This window comes from Cucurbitaria berberidis (genome assembly GCF_010015615.1).
Source record: "Cucurbitaria berberidis CBS 394.84 unplaced genomic scaffold K460scaffold_2, whole genome shotgun sequence".
NCBI lineage: Eukaryota > Fungi > Ascomycota > Dothideomycetes > Pleosporales > Cucurbitariaceae > Cucurbitaria > Cucurbitaria berberidis.
Genome location: NW_024468936.1, coordinates 3,257,672 through 3,273,615, shown reverse-complemented (window position 1 = coordinate 3,273,615; position 15,944 = coordinate 3,257,672). Strand labels below are relative to the sequence as shown.

General features: G+C 51.0%; 10 protein-coding genes across 10 annotated transcripts; 3 read left to right on the top strand and 7 right to left on the bottom strand.

The window, feature by feature from the left end:
* Nucleotides 1-59: 59 nt before the first annotated feature.
* K460DRAFT_308124 (uncharacterized protein) lies at nucleotides 60-1,649 on the bottom strand. Its single transcript, XM_040930095.1, has 2 exons — nucleotides 1,478-1,649; nucleotides 60-1,418 (listed from the first exon to the last, which is right to left on the bottom strand). The coding sequence occupies exons 1-2, from the start codon at nucleotides 1,627-1,629 to the stop codon at nucleotides 95-97; spliced, it is 1,476 nt and encodes a 491-aa protein (XP_040790728.1). The 5' UTR covers nucleotides 1,630-1,649; the 3' UTR covers nucleotides 60-94.
* A 2,254-nt stretch (nucleotides 1,650-3,903) lies between these two features.
* K460DRAFT_333922 (uncharacterized protein) lies at nucleotides 3,904-4,764 on the bottom strand (the record flags this gene model as incomplete). The annotated part of the gene is made up of 1 exon (XM_040930894.1): nucleotides 3,904-4,764. The coding sequence occupies one exon, from the start codon at nucleotides 4,762-4,764 to the stop codon at nucleotides 3,904-3,906; it is 861 nt and encodes a 286-aa protein (XP_040790727.1).
* Nucleotides 4,765-5,604: 840 nt separating this feature from the next.
* Nucleotides 5,605-7,156, top strand: K460DRAFT_308118 (PLP-dependent transferase). Its single transcript, XM_040930094.1, has one exon. The coding sequence runs from the start codon at nucleotides 5,740-5,742 to the stop codon at nucleotides 7,138-7,140; it is 1,401 nt and encodes a 466-aa protein (XP_040790726.1). The 5' UTR covers nucleotides 5,605-5,739; the 3' UTR covers nucleotides 7,141-7,156.
* An 89-nt stretch (nucleotides 7,157-7,245) lies between these two features.
* K460DRAFT_403458 (uncharacterized protein) lies at nucleotides 7,246-7,896 on the bottom strand (the record flags this gene model as incomplete). Its single annotated transcript, XM_040936631.1, has 1 exon — nucleotides 7,246-7,896. One exon carries the CDS (start codon nucleotides 7,894-7,896, stop codon nucleotides 7,246-7,248), a length of 651 nt encoding a protein of 216 aa, XP_040790725.1.
* Nucleotides 7,897-7,954: 58 nt separating this feature from the next.
* K460DRAFT_403457 (uncharacterized protein) lies at nucleotides 7,955-8,338 on the top strand (the record flags this gene model as incomplete). Its single annotated transcript, XM_040936630.1, has 2 exons — nucleotides 7,955-7,991; nucleotides 8,118-8,338. 2 exons carry the CDS (start codon nucleotides 7,955-7,957, stop codon nucleotides 8,336-8,338), a joined length of 258 nt encoding a protein of 85 aa, XP_040790724.1.
* Nucleotides 8,339-8,407: 69 nt separating this feature from the next.
* On the bottom strand, nucleotides 8,408-9,635 carry K460DRAFT_68694 (carbohydrate-binding module family 18 protein). The gene is made up of 3 exons (XM_040938632.1): nucleotides 9,101-9,635; nucleotides 8,713-9,038; nucleotides 8,408-8,663 (listed from the first exon to the last, which is right to left on the bottom strand). The coding sequence occupies exons 1-3, from the start codon at nucleotides 9,443-9,445 to the stop codon at nucleotides 8,477-8,479; spliced, it is 858 nt and encodes a 285-aa protein (XP_040790723.1). The 5' UTR covers nucleotides 9,446-9,635; the 3' UTR covers nucleotides 8,408-8,476.
* K460DRAFT_364138 (uncharacterized protein) lies at nucleotides 9,370-9,898 on the bottom strand. The gene has a single exon (XM_040932952.1). It carries the CDS (start codon nucleotides 9,673-9,675, stop codon nucleotides 9,511-9,513), a length of 165 nt encoding a protein of 54 aa, XP_040790722.1. The 5' UTR covers nucleotides 9,676-9,898; the 3' UTR covers nucleotides 9,370-9,510.
* An 817-nt stretch (nucleotides 9,899-10,715) lies between these two features.
* On the bottom strand, nucleotides 10,716-12,214 carry K460DRAFT_68690 (glycoside hydrolase family 43 protein). Its single transcript, XM_040938631.1, has one exon. The coding sequence runs from the start codon at nucleotides 11,781-11,783 to the stop codon at nucleotides 10,755-10,757; it is 1,029 nt and encodes a 342-aa protein (XP_040790721.1). The 5' UTR covers nucleotides 11,784-12,214; the 3' UTR covers nucleotides 10,716-10,754.
* On the bottom strand, nucleotides 12,046-13,346 carry K460DRAFT_68685 (DUF572-domain-containing protein). Its single transcript, XM_040938630.1, has 2 exons — nucleotides 12,276-13,346; nucleotides 12,046-12,210 (listed from the first exon to the last, which is right to left on the bottom strand). Exon 1 carries the CDS (start codon nucleotides 13,235-13,237, stop codon nucleotides 12,374-12,376), a length of 864 nt encoding a protein of 287 aa, XP_040790720.1. The 5' UTR covers nucleotides 13,238-13,346; the 3' UTR covers nucleotides 12,046-12,210; nucleotides 12,276-12,373.
* A 137-nt stretch (nucleotides 13,347-13,483) lies between these two features.
* On the top strand, nucleotides 13,484-15,874 carry K460DRAFT_308107 (anaphase-promoting complex subunit Cut9). Its single transcript, XM_040930093.1, has 2 exons — nucleotides 13,484-13,668; nucleotides 13,729-15,874. The coding sequence occupies exons 1-2, from the start codon at nucleotides 13,572-13,574 to the stop codon at nucleotides 15,537-15,539; spliced, it is 1,908 nt and encodes a 635-aa protein (XP_040790719.1). The 5' UTR covers nucleotides 13,484-13,571; the 3' UTR covers nucleotides 15,540-15,874.
* Nucleotides 15,875-15,944: the final 70 nt, after the last annotated feature.

Sequence of the window (15,944 nt, the reverse complement as noted above, 5' to 3'; positions counted from 1 at the left end):
GAGTTTTGGGCAAAGAGTTAACTTGCACCAGATTTATGTAACACTCAGCAACTCTCCAAGGCTATCTCAAAAGGAACCCGAAATCACCATACCATCATAGTTTAGATCTATGATTACTCAAGCTTCCTTCCTGCCACGCATCAACACCCCTGAATTCAAAATACTTGCTCCACTCTGGGTCGTTTAACAGCTGCTGCACAAGCTCTGTCTCAAACGTAAACTGTATTTCCATCCCCTCGTCATCCCCAGCTGGACCCTTATGCGGTGGGTAGACAAGAGCCAGGCACAGAGGCACCCCGCCAAACAAGTGCCGGTAGGCAGTCGGCTCAGCGAAGCCAAAATCGAACGAGCAGATATTAGCATCCCGCCAGTCGGTGAGTAAGATGGACATAGGCGGGAAGGAATCGACGTTGATTGATAGATCCTGCTTGTTACGCACAGGCGCAAATTTCTGTAGCATGCCTTGCAGCATATCGGAAGTAACACTATTAGTCATTTGACGTGTATAGCTTGCTAGCTTGGATAAAGGCGCGTCTGAGATAATCTCAGCTAGAGTTAGTTGCGATACAGTAGACGTAGTCGATATGATGTCGATTTGCATGTTGCCCTGCATACGGGCAGGTATCGGAGGGTTGATAAATAGCTTGGATATGCTGACGCCTTCTGCCCAGATCGGCTTGTTATCCAGACCAGGATTATAGAGAGGCTCGCGGATCCTGGAGAGGACGCGCCACATTATGGCGCACACAGCATTATATGTAGAGATCCAGGACCCATCAGTAGGCGACGCAGCCTTTTTCAGCTCAGCAGCTCTACTCTTGCGTAAATGAAACATTAGCGACTGTGACTGCCTGTGATCCGAGTTGCGGGCGGGCCGAGGATGGGCTTCAACCTGTGGCTCTTTGGAGGTCGATGGCCTGTCGAACCCGAGGGAGCCAAAGAGGCTGCGATCAAGGCACTTCGGGTCGAAGGAGGGGTACGCGGTCGTATTTGCAATAGCGTAACAGTTCTCTGCGAGCTGTTTGACAAAGGACGTGAATCCCATAATGCCATTACTGTAGTGGTGGATGTGCACATTAAGGATAAGACCTCCAGGGATAAAGTTGGCTTTGAATGATGTGATTGCAGGGCTGTTATCAGGGTGTGCTTCTGGCTTGTTGCCGGCAGTCATAGGACTATTGCTCAAGACATTGATATCGCCAAGTATAGGCGAGAGGAAGTGAGCTTCTGCAATCTCAGCAAAAGATGGAAACTTGTCCTCGAGGGAGTCAAGATGCTGGACCACAAATTGGACAGTACTGCTTCTCTTCCTGACTATTGAGTGGTGGCCATCATTGTCACTCTCGATAGTCCCAACAAGGTGTCTAACCTGGCTGAGAGTCCGCTCTAGACCTTCCTTAAGTATCGCTGTAGTTTTGCTGTCAGAGCAGTTAGCGAATCTTCTTTTTCTAGACAAAGGGCATAATCTAGCACTAACGTCTTCTCGGTGTCGTTTAGCTTGAAAAAGAAAGCCATGTTGTTATAGGTTGTTGTCGACAAGTAGTCGAGGGTCGAGAGCTTGAATCGCTCCTCCTTTGGGTCATTCTCCCAACCCAAGGGGTGAAGCTGGAATTCATCAACGCTAGGCATAATCACTTTTTGAGGTAAAGAGTATGTGATTGGTATCTGGTGCAGCAGCAGGAGTGTACGAATTGACAACTGTAGTATTACAATAGATTCTCAAAGCCATGTGGGAGTCGACAGAGGCATTGCATCTAGGGCATAGCCAGCTTGAAGGAGTAAGAATATCTGCGCAGTATGTGCGAAGGTCCTGGATGAGTGGAACTAAGTTGCTATGCGTTTGACGTTGCCTTACTCCGCATGTGGTCCAACACGCGTACGACAACCCCTGCCTATCGGCATAGATTATCGCTCCTGAGTGCCCACTTATATTCTGACATGCTATTCTAAAAGATAACACCGCCGCAACCTCGGCAAGCATTGCTCCGGTGTCCAAAGAGAGAAGGTGGAGAGGAAGCGGTGTAGAGGGGCCTAGGTGTTGTTGTGTAACAACGCGAAGGATCATCTACTAACCGTAGTACTGCTTGCAATTAATAGACCCTGTAAAGCAGCTGAAAAAAGTCGTCTTGTACATACAATACCGTTAAGCGAGCACGGCAGGGAGTTACGTACCGGTACCGTTTCCCCATAGTACCAGAACGGAGTGCCCCGCCCCGCCGCGCCCCGCAGAAACGTCATCCATGGCGCAACTTCCCGTAAAGCTCCATCTCACGTCTCATCCCGTCACATACTTTTGGTCTATCATATAGTTTTGCGAGTTTCACTTATCACATGTTTTCTACACGGCCCGGCCTAGAATCAATCTCCCCTCCGCATAGGCCAGACTTCTGTCGAGTCAGTCAGCTCAAATTGTAAAGTTCGTTCCCTCCACCGCCAAAAAAACCAGAATAATCAGAACGATGGAGTCCCTGTAGTTGCATGGACCCACGCCGAAACACCGTAGAACATCTCGTCGGTCGTCCGGGAATGCTCTCACGTTATATGAATGGTTCTAGGATAAAATCCGGCCGACTGAAGTTGAGAGGTAATGGTAGGATCGACATAATATCATGCAATCGTTTGGTATATGATACAACGTATCAAATCAAGGTAAGTCGTAGACAGACCCCAAGACCAGGTTAATCGGCCCGATGCAACAAAGCGTAATAAGCCCTGTATTGTCTTTTTGTTATTATACCATCGGCATCTATCACACTATCACTTTTATTTGTCATTTTGAACGCCGAGCCACTGCCACGAGAAGTCGAAAATTCTCAGGAAAAGGAACGAGCGTTAGGCACGTAAGCATACGCCCACAAATTTCTCTCTCATGTCATTTCTTGCTACCTCCTCGATCAACCGTAGCTCCATGCGAGTTGATCCTCTAGGATCATTCATCGCTCCACTAATTTCACCAGCAATCATAACTTATACAGATCTTTTCTATACTGGCGCGTCAGCCGCACGGTCCTCGCGCATCACGGCGGCCGCGTACAAAGTTTGATGGGTGTATATCTCATGTAGGTTGCCCAGGTGGGTCTGACCACAGCCAATCGATAAGCTAGGGTTCGTCACGTGACTTAATCCCTACTTAAACGTGCAGCGTAGTACTGCGCTACCTCCTTGATCGGAGACCCTACATCAAATATACACCTACCGAACCTTGTATGCCTCGGAGTTCCTGCGTGCCGTAGATGGAAACTGACATTCAGGCTACTTTGTTAATGGAAATTGCAGAGGATCATTATGCTGTATTGGTGTGTGCCCCACTCTTCCCAGATTTGTATACGTTGCAGTGCAACACTACTTACGCTGGATGTCATAGGATTTACTGAGCCGAAGCGCCCCTTATCTATTCGCTGAATGACCTAATACGGAAGGTAAATACATCGCTACTTGGCGCCAGTATTCACCTAAGATTGCTGCATACCCAATGCATATTCTCTGATGATCTTCCTTCGTGCTGACAAACTGTGCCAAGCGCAGTAACTCGGCAGTTCTCCGGGAGGGCCCAGCATGGATAGACCCGTTTACTAAAGGCCGCAATAGACCAAGTAAGTTATGAACTACTCTAGTCAATCTCTATTAAAAGAAACTTGTGATTTTCTGGAAAACATAATTCAATGTGTTGGATTTGAAGTACTTTTGTTCCATCCATTCAGTGCCACAACTTATCATTGAGACTAGTTACCTCAATCTGCAAGTCGACTAAACAGATCAAGCATATTTCGACCATGATTTCTTGCTTACATGCTTCTAAAAATACTAGTAGTGTGCTTTGCATCTGTGGATCATGTCGTACAGTTTCATGTTATCCTTAACTGGATTAACAGCAGGCTATTGGTCCTATTCGAAGTCGCGCTATCAAGGCAGCCACATAGGCAAATGGAATGGTTCTGTACTGTGGAGCTCCATAGTATCCGCATAACCTGACACATGCCCCTCGATCTTCGGCCGCCGAGTAAACACAACTAACATATCCCTACTTGCGGGCTGCGCCGCATCCATTTGGTGCACTGAAGTAACGCTGTGCTTGAAGTCATGATCCACAAAGACCAGAGTGTCCAAAAAGTGCTGGTGGTGCACGCGGGCCCGGATAAGGGTAGGGTTTGTCTCCCATACCTGCACCCCAGTCGTCTCCTCGTTGTCGTGCATGAATGTAACCGCGCTATCGGCACGCATGTTCTTACTACCCAGAAATACCGTCATAGTGTGGTCGGACCCATCCGAGTGGACACCTTCGAGTGCCGGTTCACCGAAGATGCCATGGTTCTTCGAAGTGTGCGTACGCGCGTTGAACATGGTGCATATCCAAGCAGGAGAGGAATAGTCTAGGTGGTCACGGGGTGTGACAGGGACACCCTGGAAGACAAGTGCTTTGAAGAGCATTAGAGCCTGTACGACTGTGTTGCCTTGCATGTCTGTTGGGGTCTCGTCGAACATCCTGGGGATCCCAGAGTCGTGGCGCTTGTAGTCCTCCTGCACCGTTAGGGTGTACGGCTGTGTCTCGAGCCGCTGTATGCTGCGTGTCTCGGGGTCGATGCAGTACCGCCCGTAAGTCACCGAGCGATATTCGAGGGTTGGGTCGGGTCCGGTGAGGTCACTGATCTGCTGGACGAACTCGAAATCGTCTTCTCTGGCACCGAGACCTTTCAGAATCGGGATCATGTCGTCTCCCCGAATGAAGATAAATCTATTCTGTAAGTATGTATTGCGCAGCGCCATGATGGCGGCAATTGACTCGTAAAATTGAGCATTATAACGGCGTTGGAGGACATTCAAAATGTGCGGTCCGCGACGAGGGGTTTTGTGCCCGTTAAGGAGAGGCATGGTGATTTGACAATGTATCGAGTCCAAACTACGGTCATCGAAGCTGTGAGGATAAGGTGTTCATCCTCATATATGACGGAGGGTTGATCGCCCCAAACAGAATGTTATACTGGGTTTTATACTTGGCTTTTTGACTCGCTGGATAAATTGGGAACGAGCCCTGTCAGCTTCGAGAATCCCAGTACCGCGAGCTCCTATCAATACGTAGCCGCGTTGTAGGTCCTTCGTATTTATTTACGTTAACTTCGAGCACCTCTACTTACTTGTTGTGGAAGGTCGGTTGGGATCCTGCAGGCTGACCCCTTCACTCCCTTGTTCACCCCACAATTTTTGTATGGTGCATACTCGTAAACCGCTAGTAAGAGGAGAAGGAAGATAACTAATTATCTCAGCACATTAATCGGTCGAGAATGTGTGCGTTCACCCTGGTGGCGTAATAACTCCCTACTAGTATGCAAGAAACTCGGATATAAGAATCACAGGCAGTCCTCATCTTGGCTATGCTTTACCATGTCACTCGTGATTTCTATGGGCCCCCTTCTGATTTCAGTACTAGCACGCTCAAACTGAAAACAGCAGTGTCTAGGTTAGGGCTCCTTCGCACATCTGCCGTCACCCGTCTCAATGGTGGTCTCAATGGCCCCATCATATCCCATCGTAGTCGCCAACCCTAATGGGCAACTGTCGCGACGCACAGATATGAAGTCATATGAAACACCCAGGCTATCCATAGTCGAGACATGGTCTCTTCTGCTATCCCACCTCAAGGCGACAACGGCTACGATCAAACAGCGCTTCGATGAACGGGCCCGTATCGAAAAGGAGATATCCGCTCGCACTGATGATTGGTGCATCGACATCTTCTTGCAGATGTACAGGCGACTGGAGCATCTCACTTCGGAACTAGAGATGCAGCTGGCTATTACTCAGAACCTGGGCCATGGTCAGATTCAAGCACCGTCGGCCTTGTCGGCATTCGCCCTCGTCCCCTGGCAGATGGAAGAGCGTTACCGCGCCCTGATTCAGCTTCAGTCTTGTTTAGGGTCGTTTTTCGAGCGCGCCAGTCCCGCGTACGACCAATCTCAGACTGTGTGGTGGTTTGACCCTTCTTACCACCAGTCAGATGGCCTCAATTATGACCGCTACGGAGCGCCCGACGTACGAGAATCTGAGGCGCGAACTCTCCGGGCTCTGGGGCTGGGCAATGAAAAGCTGCCGCTCAAGCTATTGTTGACATCCAGCGGCGTTGCGGCTTTCACAGTGCTGCAACAATTCTTGATGAGCAAGGTTCTTACGGCGGGCGATACAATTGTCACCTCTCCGTATCTGTATTTCGAGTGTTTTGAACACTTGCGGCTGGTTTCGCATGTGAAAGTTGTCAGCTCAAACACATTTGAGGCCGAGGACATTATCGCGACGGCGGAAAAGCACAACGCCAAAGTCGTCTACCTCGACCCCATGGCCAACACAATCGGTTTGGAGACTACTGACATACGGCGATTTGCGCAGATCTTGTCAGGTAGAGAAGGTTGGGAGGACCGGTTTCTAGTCATCGACGGGACACTGATATCGGGTGGAATGCCGTTGTACGACTGGTTTGATAAGCCCGGCCACCCAAAGGTCCTCTACTATGAGAGTGCCCACAAGTACATCCAGATGGGTATGGACATTGTTATGTGTGGATTCCTCGTCTACCCAGATATTTTCCATGAGACCCTCGGCCTCATCCGCCAGGTCACTGGAACGACGCTATATTCACGTCAGGCGAATGTCTTGCCACCCATCAACTATGATATTCATCAGTCGCGAATGCACTCGTTGACGACCAACGCGGAGAAGCTCTATCATCTTTTGGACAAGAAGAGTTCGACCATTGCCGAGTTCAACTTTCCGACCCATTGGCGCAAGATGGGCTGGGGCCATGGGGGAAACGTGGTCACCATCAGGCTCTTTGGGGATAAGATGAATAAACGGCCAAGTTTGGATACATTTACGAGCGTGGTCCTGAGAGCTGCAGAGGAGGAGGGCATTGCAATGACAAAGGGCGGTGGCTTGGGCTTCTCTGTTACTCGCATTTGGCCATCGACCCCGTTCATCCGGAACGAGGACCCATATATGCGGATTTCGGTTGGAGTCGATCCCAATGAGGTCGAGCCTGTGGCCAGGGCAATCTGTAAAGGGCTAGAGAGACACTACCGCGCTTCCAGATCCGTACTGGCACAATGGAAGCTCAAGGAGAATGGGATCATTAGAGCAAACAGTACTTATTAGATGCTAATAGATAGACAACTACGTAAGTTCTATCTTAGTTTTTGAAATGCACGAAACATGTGAATCTGGCACATAGAAATAATAGCAGACACTGGCGTTCTGAAATCAAGAGTCAGTCGGCTCCGGTGCCACTGAGCTTGGAGTTGGAGTTGGAGTAGGTGTCGTAGGCAAAGACGGCACTGCGGTGGACGAAACTGTCAAAAGCGTCGTTGCTATAGCTCGCGAAGAGGTGGCCATTGAGGTCAAGAAGCTGCTCAAAGACGGTGTCGCAGAAGAAGCAGAAGCAGAAGCAGAAGCAGAAGCAGAAGCAGAAGCAGAAATAGTGGTAGAAGATGTAACAGCACAGCCAGCACCAATAAGCTGTACGGTAACATCGTCGAACCCACACTCCTGACCCGTGCCTGATGCAGAGCTTGAGACATGGAAACGCATCGCGTGAGCACCGCTAGTAAGCTGTACTGTCCCTGAGCTAATCTTGACCCAACCACTTGCGTCTTTGACCTCAACAGTATTTCCGCGCTTGAGTTCATCGACGAGGACGTCGACTTTGCAAGAGGCTCCCAGACTGTTGCGTGATCGCACGTAAGCGATAGCTTCGACAGTGATGCTCTGGGAGGCTGTGAACGGGACGTCAAGGTTCATCTCCGCTCCGCCCGAGGTGTCCTTTTTGGCAGCTAGGTACGCTGAGGATCCGCTGTGTCCATCGCCAGTGGGGAGATTAAAGCGCCAGGAGGTGGAGCCGATCCCAAACGCCATCCAGTTAGAAGCATCGGTCGATTCAAACCCTGAGTTGACGATGTAAGAACAAGGTGATATGCTTGGGGAAGCGCTTGGGGAAGCGCTTGGGGTAGGTGAGACGATTGTAGTTGAGAAAACGCTTGAAGTTGAAGAGGCGATCTGGGTTGAAGAGTCACTCTGTGAGGAAGAAGCACTTTAAGTAGAAGAGATGCTAACAGTCGACAATGTACTCTGACTAGAGATGCCCGAAGAAGATATCAAGCTCGAAGATGGTGCAGGGGTTGAAGTGGAAATCAACGCCGCTGATGATGACGAAACTGCTGATGAGAGGGAGGACACCGTTGAAGATGATTGCGAAAATGATAAGCTCGCCGACCCCACAGGTGTCGAAGAAATGGCGGAACTCGAGGAGACCATAGAGCTTGAAGAGGAGTTCGGCGTTGGGTTTGATTACGCATGAAGGAGAGACTGAGCTCGAGCTTGGACTGTTAGTCAAAGATACCGGAGAGCTGGAAGGAGTTTGCGATGTGCTCTGTAAAGAAAGACTTGTCGAAGGACGCGATGGAGTATTCGAGGACTGTACTAAGGTACTTGATGATTATACTAAGATACTCGATGATCGTAATAGCGTATTCGATGACTGTACTAAAGTACTCGAGCGAACCAGAGAAGTGCTAGAGGATAGCGGGGATGATAGAGGACGAGAGGATAAAGACGCAGCATTAAAATTGCATTTTCCAAACCCCTGCTGACATCCATCACCGCAATAAGCGCTTGTACTTCCACTGAGGAGCGTCAGTTATCCCATCATGTCTTCACAAGTAGTGTTCTTACCAGTAAGAGTGCTGACTACAGCAGTCGCCGTAATTCGAACTTTGACATGTTAAGCCGAAGCCTGTGCCGCATCGTCCATCTATTGTGACCTTGATGGTAGACGACGGCGCTGCTAGGGAGGAAATACGAGTGGACGAGGGGCGTGTTGATGTCGAACTGGGCCCGTCCGCGGAAACAATTCTGCTTGACCTTCCTGCAGAGGTCGAAGGACGCTGGGAGGAGCTTGATCGAGTGCTTGATCGAACCAAAGAAGATGGGCTTGATGAACAGCTCCCGAAGCCGGATTTGCAGCCAGTTCCGCAGTGTACGCTTGCGCTTCCACACCACTAGGAAGGAAGAAACAAGGTTAGTTAGACATTTCGAACACTCAACAAGTGGTGATACATACTCCATACTTACTACAACAGTTACCGAAAGCGGAACTTGAGCAGGTATATCCCTTGGAGCCACCACACGTTCCATCCTTTGACACGGTAGCCGGCGAAGGAACTGGGGACGGAAGAGTATTTCCACCCTTGTCACAAGTGCCATATTGAGATTGACACTTTGTGACTGCGCAGTGGTCCTTGGTCACACCGCACCAATTATTAGTAGAACAACAGCTTCCATACGACGAGCCCTGGCAGGTGTACCCGAACTGGGCTCCGCATCGTCCATTGGGGCTAACTTTCTGAGAATACGAGAACGAAGCGAATGTGAGGGCCGTAACGGCCAAAAGGCTAAACGAGTGCATTGTTGATTAGGAAATTAGATATAAAAGAGACACAAATAGAGTCTCAGAAAATGAGACAGGGAGTGTCACACTGAGTAGCGCTCGTAGTCATCGAGGTCTTTAAGAGCAGCCAGAAGAGTGGACGCGCTCTCAGCAAATATTCCGAAGGCGTTGAAAAGGTATATTCCTGGCGTAATATCAGGGGCCATGAGTCCTGCATCGTGAAGACCAGGCCGTATTGGCATATCCATCGTCTAATTCCACCGAGAGCGATGGCGCCAAAAAGCCCTTTTTCGACTAATAGCGCCCAAGTTGTGGATTTCCTTAGCTGTTATAAGGGCTGAGCGCAGCCACGTTCACACTTTTGGTAGCTGAGGTCGACCATAATCGACCCACGTGGATTCAGGGTGGTACCGGTACCTTGCGCAAGATCAACGGAGCCGCCGGATATCCTTGTACGATCATTGAAACGGGAATTACCCTTACGCAAAGTAGGTAGCGCCTAGCGACATGTGGGAATGTTCGGCTATCACATTTGCTGTTTGGGACAGGAGGGATCGAAAGACGTCCCGGGTCGATAGCTTGAGGGCGAAGCTCCGCAATCTCCGCCCCAGCTCTTGGCATTGACTTTATGTGTGCGGTAGCACAGCGAGGCCGCCCGACTACTCTGAATTATTTGGGGTTGTTTGTGATGAGAGTTGGTGGAGCCTTCAACGGCGCGAATAATGCTGATTAGTAGTTATGTTTGAGTTCACTATCAAGCTGGTGAGTGAAACATGATCGCGCGAAGGAACGATATGGTGAATAGCAGGGAGTCTGAAAGAGCGAGAGAAAAGTTCTAGGACTAAATCATTGCGGAAGCAGAACCTTATCGGAAAGTGACAGTGTCTTCTAGTGGCTCTTCTTTTGCCTTGCCTCGAACAAATCCCCCAGCTGGTGGCGTAGGGTAAGCGAACCCCTGCGCCTGGTACCTGACGCCACTAACTGCGATGTCCACATGTCAGTCCCATCGCGATAGTCGTAAAACGCCAACCTTAAGGAGAGGTTCTATCCATGTGGACGACAGTAGCTAGAAAATACCAAGAACTCGTTTTCGTCAGTAGAGGCCTACGCCCATTCGGACTATTTCTATACACAACCCGCGAAGAAAATATAATTCACAACACTCCGTCACTAATAATCCAAGGCAAAGTATCTACTATGAAGAACATAAACGGCTATGATCGTAGGAGGGTTGTTCATGCGCGTTAAGACAGAGGCTTGTGGGAAATAGAATAGAAATAGGACCTACTGCCTCTTTACTACACTAATCTACTACACACCCCATCCCTCACGAGCCCCACTTCTTCTTCAACGCATCCACCTGCCCCGCTGTAACAGGCAACACACTCCCATGCCTAAGATTCTTCGGCCAAGCACTCCGATCACTAGCAGTCCACTTCCCACTCTTCACATCCGTGCTCTCATATGGCCTATACCCATCACTCCCATAAAAGTCAAGCAACAGATGCGCCTTGCCCGCGACCTGGTTGTCCCAGTACACAGCCGGCCCTTCGACACCAGTCGAAATAACCGCGTTAGCGCCGCCGGGCCGACTCCACGTGCCGAAGAGTCCGGTCGTGGAGATCTCGGTGAAAACGTTCTTGGCCGTCTCGTCTTTCATGAAGCGTGCATACGCGTTGTTGCCTAGGCTGAGGAATTCGAGATCGATGATGTTCGTGGGTGATTTGTTGATGTAATCTTTTGGCGGGGAGAAACTTTGAAAGTCCTTGGTGTAGGCGTAGCGGATACGAATGGAAGATGGTGTGCCGGTGTGATTGGGATCGGAAGTAGGGTAGAACTTACTCGCCCAGTAGACGAGGTATTCGCCCTTTGCTGTGTCGTAGATGGATGAGGGTGCCCATACCATGCCCGCAGTCGCATCCTCGACCGTTACTAGGCGCTCCTTGTTCCACGTTATGAGATCGGTCGACTCCCATACAAATATTCCTCTACTTCCCGTGCGCTGGGAAGCATCCCATGTTGTCTTCGCGATGTCGAGGTCCGTGCCGATGATGTACCATTTCTTCCCCTTCTCCGCTCCTCCTCCCTCAATAATGCTCGGGTCGCGCACACCTCGGGTGCCTTTGGTAGGATTGATGACAGGTTGCCCTTTGTTGAGGGCTGTTAGCGAGTTTGCATTGTTGCCGTTGGAGAGGTAAAAGTAGACGGAGGGTTTGTCGCCGAGGAAGAAGACGCCCAGGTAACCGGTGAGGGAGGGGTCAGCACGTGGGGTCAACGCATAGTCTGCGAAGTCTAGGGATTGCGTAGGGAGAGTGAGGGCGGCGGGGATGAGAGCAAGGAGAGTGAGGAATCGCATGGTTGCAGTCGTTTAAACCCCTAGGGAAGTTCACAGATATGAAAGCGATGTTACTAAGGTGTCTTATAGGGTACACGCTCTCCTACTTTTAGGTACCCTATTCTCCCGAGGCCCGGTATCGTGACTACAACGTCGTGACACCAATCTGTCCATAGGCGCAAAATCTCGTAACCTCGGTATATATTTCCAGTTCTCCAACCGGGCCGAAAGGTGCAAATGCGGAGAAACAGCCTCAAGGTCGTCGTAATCCTGGTTATAGAGGGTGTGATTGTGGGGTTAGATTGACGTTGCACATAAGGTGGAGACTATTTCTCCGGCGCGACAGGGATCGCCGGTACTTGGTCTTGACGACCGGCATTTCGGGCAAATTCGTGACTACACGGGTGAGCTTGAAGAAGTTCGAGCCCGTGACGGGCGTGACATGTATCTTTATAGTATGACGTCAATGGTTTGCGTCCCAATCCCGTTGCTAGGTTTTTAGAGGTAACGTACATTATGAGCTGAAAAGTAGCCATGGACTAGCTGAAGTAGGTACAATCTGGTATTGGTATCGTAGTGCGCCTCAAATGCTCGCACCTGAACGCTGCTAATCAATCGTCGTCGCTGTCGTAGCCCGCCACGAGCATCGTCGATAGTTTCGACGGCGGTGCAGGTGCCTTGACTTGTGGTCCAGATGCGGGTGGGGAGGGCTTCTTCTTGATGCCGAGGGCAGCGCCAAAGTCCTTCTTCTCTTTTGGCTTCTTGCTGAAGGTGGTGACGACGTGCTCAATGGGCACATCGATCATGTCTTCCTCGATGATCTCTTCGCCAATGTCCGGCATGCTTCGATTCGTAAATGCCTGTCGTGCCGCCTCGGCATCTTCCTTTTCCTGTCGCTTCCGCCTGTCATCGACAGGATCTGGTCCAGCATCTGTCGTCGTCGTCCCGTCTCTGTCTGCTTTTTCTATCCGTGCATTTCTCGACCGAATCTCGTCTAGGGCATCCGCGATGGCCATTTCAGTTTTGGCGTCTAGCACCTTTGTCTCAAGCTCCTTCATTGCATCGCGCTCCGCCTCTTCTTTCTCTATCCTGTCCAGACGCTCCTCCTCGGTCTCCTCGTTGAGCTTGGCCTCCCTCCACGGCTCAAAGTTTCGCTTTGCGCCCCGCTCGCACTCGTAGTCCATGTTCTTCGGGTCCGTCTTGAACGTGATCTCGCCGGAGCATCGTGTGCATCTTATATAGAAGCGGAAGATGGCGATTTTATAGTACTTCTCGTCCGTCGTCTCCTTCCGCGCATTGAACTTGCGGCCCTTGTAGATGAACTCGCCGCAGTGAGTGCATTTCATAGAGAAGGGTGCCATCAGGCGGACGGTCATAAGCTTGGGGCCGGCATTTTTGGGACCGCGCTGGCGGGTGATCTTGGAGGGATCGAAGTCTGGGGGGTAGTACTTGGTGAGCACTTTTCGTTCCGACATGACGGCAGTCTATCGAATAGTGTGTCGTTAAGCTGTGTAGTAAGCAAAATTGTACGTAGCGAGCGAGGGTTGCGGGTGTAATTTCAAGTCGACCGTGACCGCGTTGGGGACTGTACAGTGAATGTGGAGGTGACTGAGTGTCTTGAGAGGCCAAGCCAACTTTTGGCTGACTAAGCCGTGTCGCTGCTGCAGGCACCCCGCAAAAACATGTGCTTTCGCGTTAGGCTGGCGCGACGGCATCAACACCTACGAGAGACAAGACACCACTTTGGCCGTCCATAGCAACGAGAGCATACCGCAACACCAACACAAGTCACCGCATGGTCTAGCACTCATGGAAAAGTATCTGCGTGAGTGGCGGCAGGAAGCCCTCAACAGACACCAGTACGACACGGCCATATTCGTGGCCGACAAGTTGCTTGCGCTGACGGGTACGCTGCACCATCATGACACTACCATTTGCTGCGACATGCGCTGATGACATGGCGTAGGAGAAGATCACGACGCCTTCTGGCTGGCACAAGTACACTTTACCACGGGCAACTACAATCGCACGCAGTCATTGCTCGCACGCGGAAACCTCACCGAGCGCACCCCGCAATGTCGCTACCTCTCGGCGCACTGCTCTATCAAGCTGGGAAAGACGGAGGAGGCCCTGCAGATACTGGGCGACAAGAACCCCACTCACCTCATCTCTGCGCCAGGAAGCGCCCGGCAGAAACTACGGCACGTCGACGTAAACACGCGGGCGGGCCCAAGGCACAACAAGACAGGCGCCCGCCACGAGCGCGTACCCACGAGTGAGGAGCGCGACCGTGAACATGTCGACAACATCAAGTCGGAGGCGGGCATGTGCTATCTGCGAGGTGTTTGCTATGCCAAACAAAACTCGTTCGACCGCGCCAAAGACTGCTACAAGACGGCGGTCCAGATCGACGTGCAGTGCTTCGAGGCCTTTGATGCCCTGATGGCCAACTCGCTCATGTCGCCCGAAGAGGAATGGAAGTTCCTCGAGTCCCTAAACTTCGACACGATTAATGTCTCTAGCAACCCTTCGCTATCACAAGAAGCAGCTCAATTTACCAAGACTCTCTATACTACGCGATTGTCAAAATACACTAGGCCAGAGGAATTCGCTAACGCAACAGAAACACTGAGCACCCACTACAACCTCGGCGACAACCCTGACATTCTCCTCTCCAAGGCCGATCTCATGTTTACCCACTGCCGCTTCCGCGAAGCCCTCGCCCTGACATCGTCTGTCCTCTCTTCCGACAAATACAACTTCAATGTCCTACCTGTACATCTCGCCTCGCTCCACGAACTCGGCGAGACAAATACCCTCTTTCTCCTCGCCCACGACCTTGCAGACTCGAATCCCTCAGAACCCTGTTCCTGGCTCGCAGTTGGTATATACTACCTCAGCATAAGCCGTATAGCCGAAGCACGTCGATATTTCTCGAAAGCGAGTATGATGGATCCGCACTTTGGGCCCGCATGGATAGGGTTCGCGCACACATTTGCTGCCGAGGGTGAACATGATCAAGCCATCTCCGCCTACTCGACGGCGGCACGCTTGTTTCAGGGCACTCACCTTCCGCAGCTATTTCTTGGAATGCAGAACCTGCAGCTCAACAATCTCTCCCTCGCACGCGAGTATCTCAAGACCGCATACGACTTGTGCGCGAATGATCCCTTGCTACTGAACGAGATGGGCGTTGTGTACTTTCACGAAGAGCAGTTGCTAGACGCTATTCAGTTCTTCCGCCGCGCACTCACCTTTGCGGAGCAGAATGATGCGGACCCAGATGCCTGGCTTCCAACACGCATCAATCTCGCCCACGCTCTACGGAAATACGGACAGCTCGAGGAAGCACTCGCAACCTTCGAGGAAGTCTTACGTCATGGCGTCAAGGATCCTAACGTCTTCACGGCAAAGGGCCTTGTCTTGCTAGAGCTGAATCGAAGCTGGGAGGCCGTCATCGCGCTACATGAAGCGCTCGCCGTCTCACCACAAGACCCAATGGCCACCGACCTGCTCAACCGCGCTCTCGAGGCCAACGAAGCCGACTCGGGACTCATCGAGGCGGGCCCGGGGTGCGAAATGCGCCTTTTAGAGGACAGCAAGGAAGAGGAGGAGATTGAAGAGCTGGAGCGACGCATGAACGGCCGATTACGCGAACTTGAGCAGAATCGCGTGGCGGGTAGACGCGGACGGCGGCGCAGGCATGCACAAGGGATTGCGGCGGATGATCTCAGTGCATTTGGGGAGAGCATGCTCGTTGACTCGGACGAAGGGTGATCTTCCCACGAAAGACGCGTGGCTATGGATCTCGAGATATTGGATACGAAAGGCGTCAAAAGTGAGCATGGGAATCGCATTTTCTCGGCGTTTTGAGGTGTTTTTTTTTTTTCACCATCATCATCATGCCACAGCGACGACATTAGCGGAAGTTACGGTGCGGTGCATTCAGCGAGCGAGCGTGTACAAAACTTATTACCATTAACACCCTGGGCGTTTTTATCCTCGGGTAGACTGGGTGACTGGACTTGGTCACTCATATCCTTTTTTTTCTGGTTTGCCTTGGGTACTATCAATGTATTTTTATGTATCTCTTCCCCCTTTCGATTTAGGAGATGTTGCGTTCTGTGCTCTTGTGTGGTTTGATTCTAAGGAATTATAAGCACACACACATGCAATACGTAA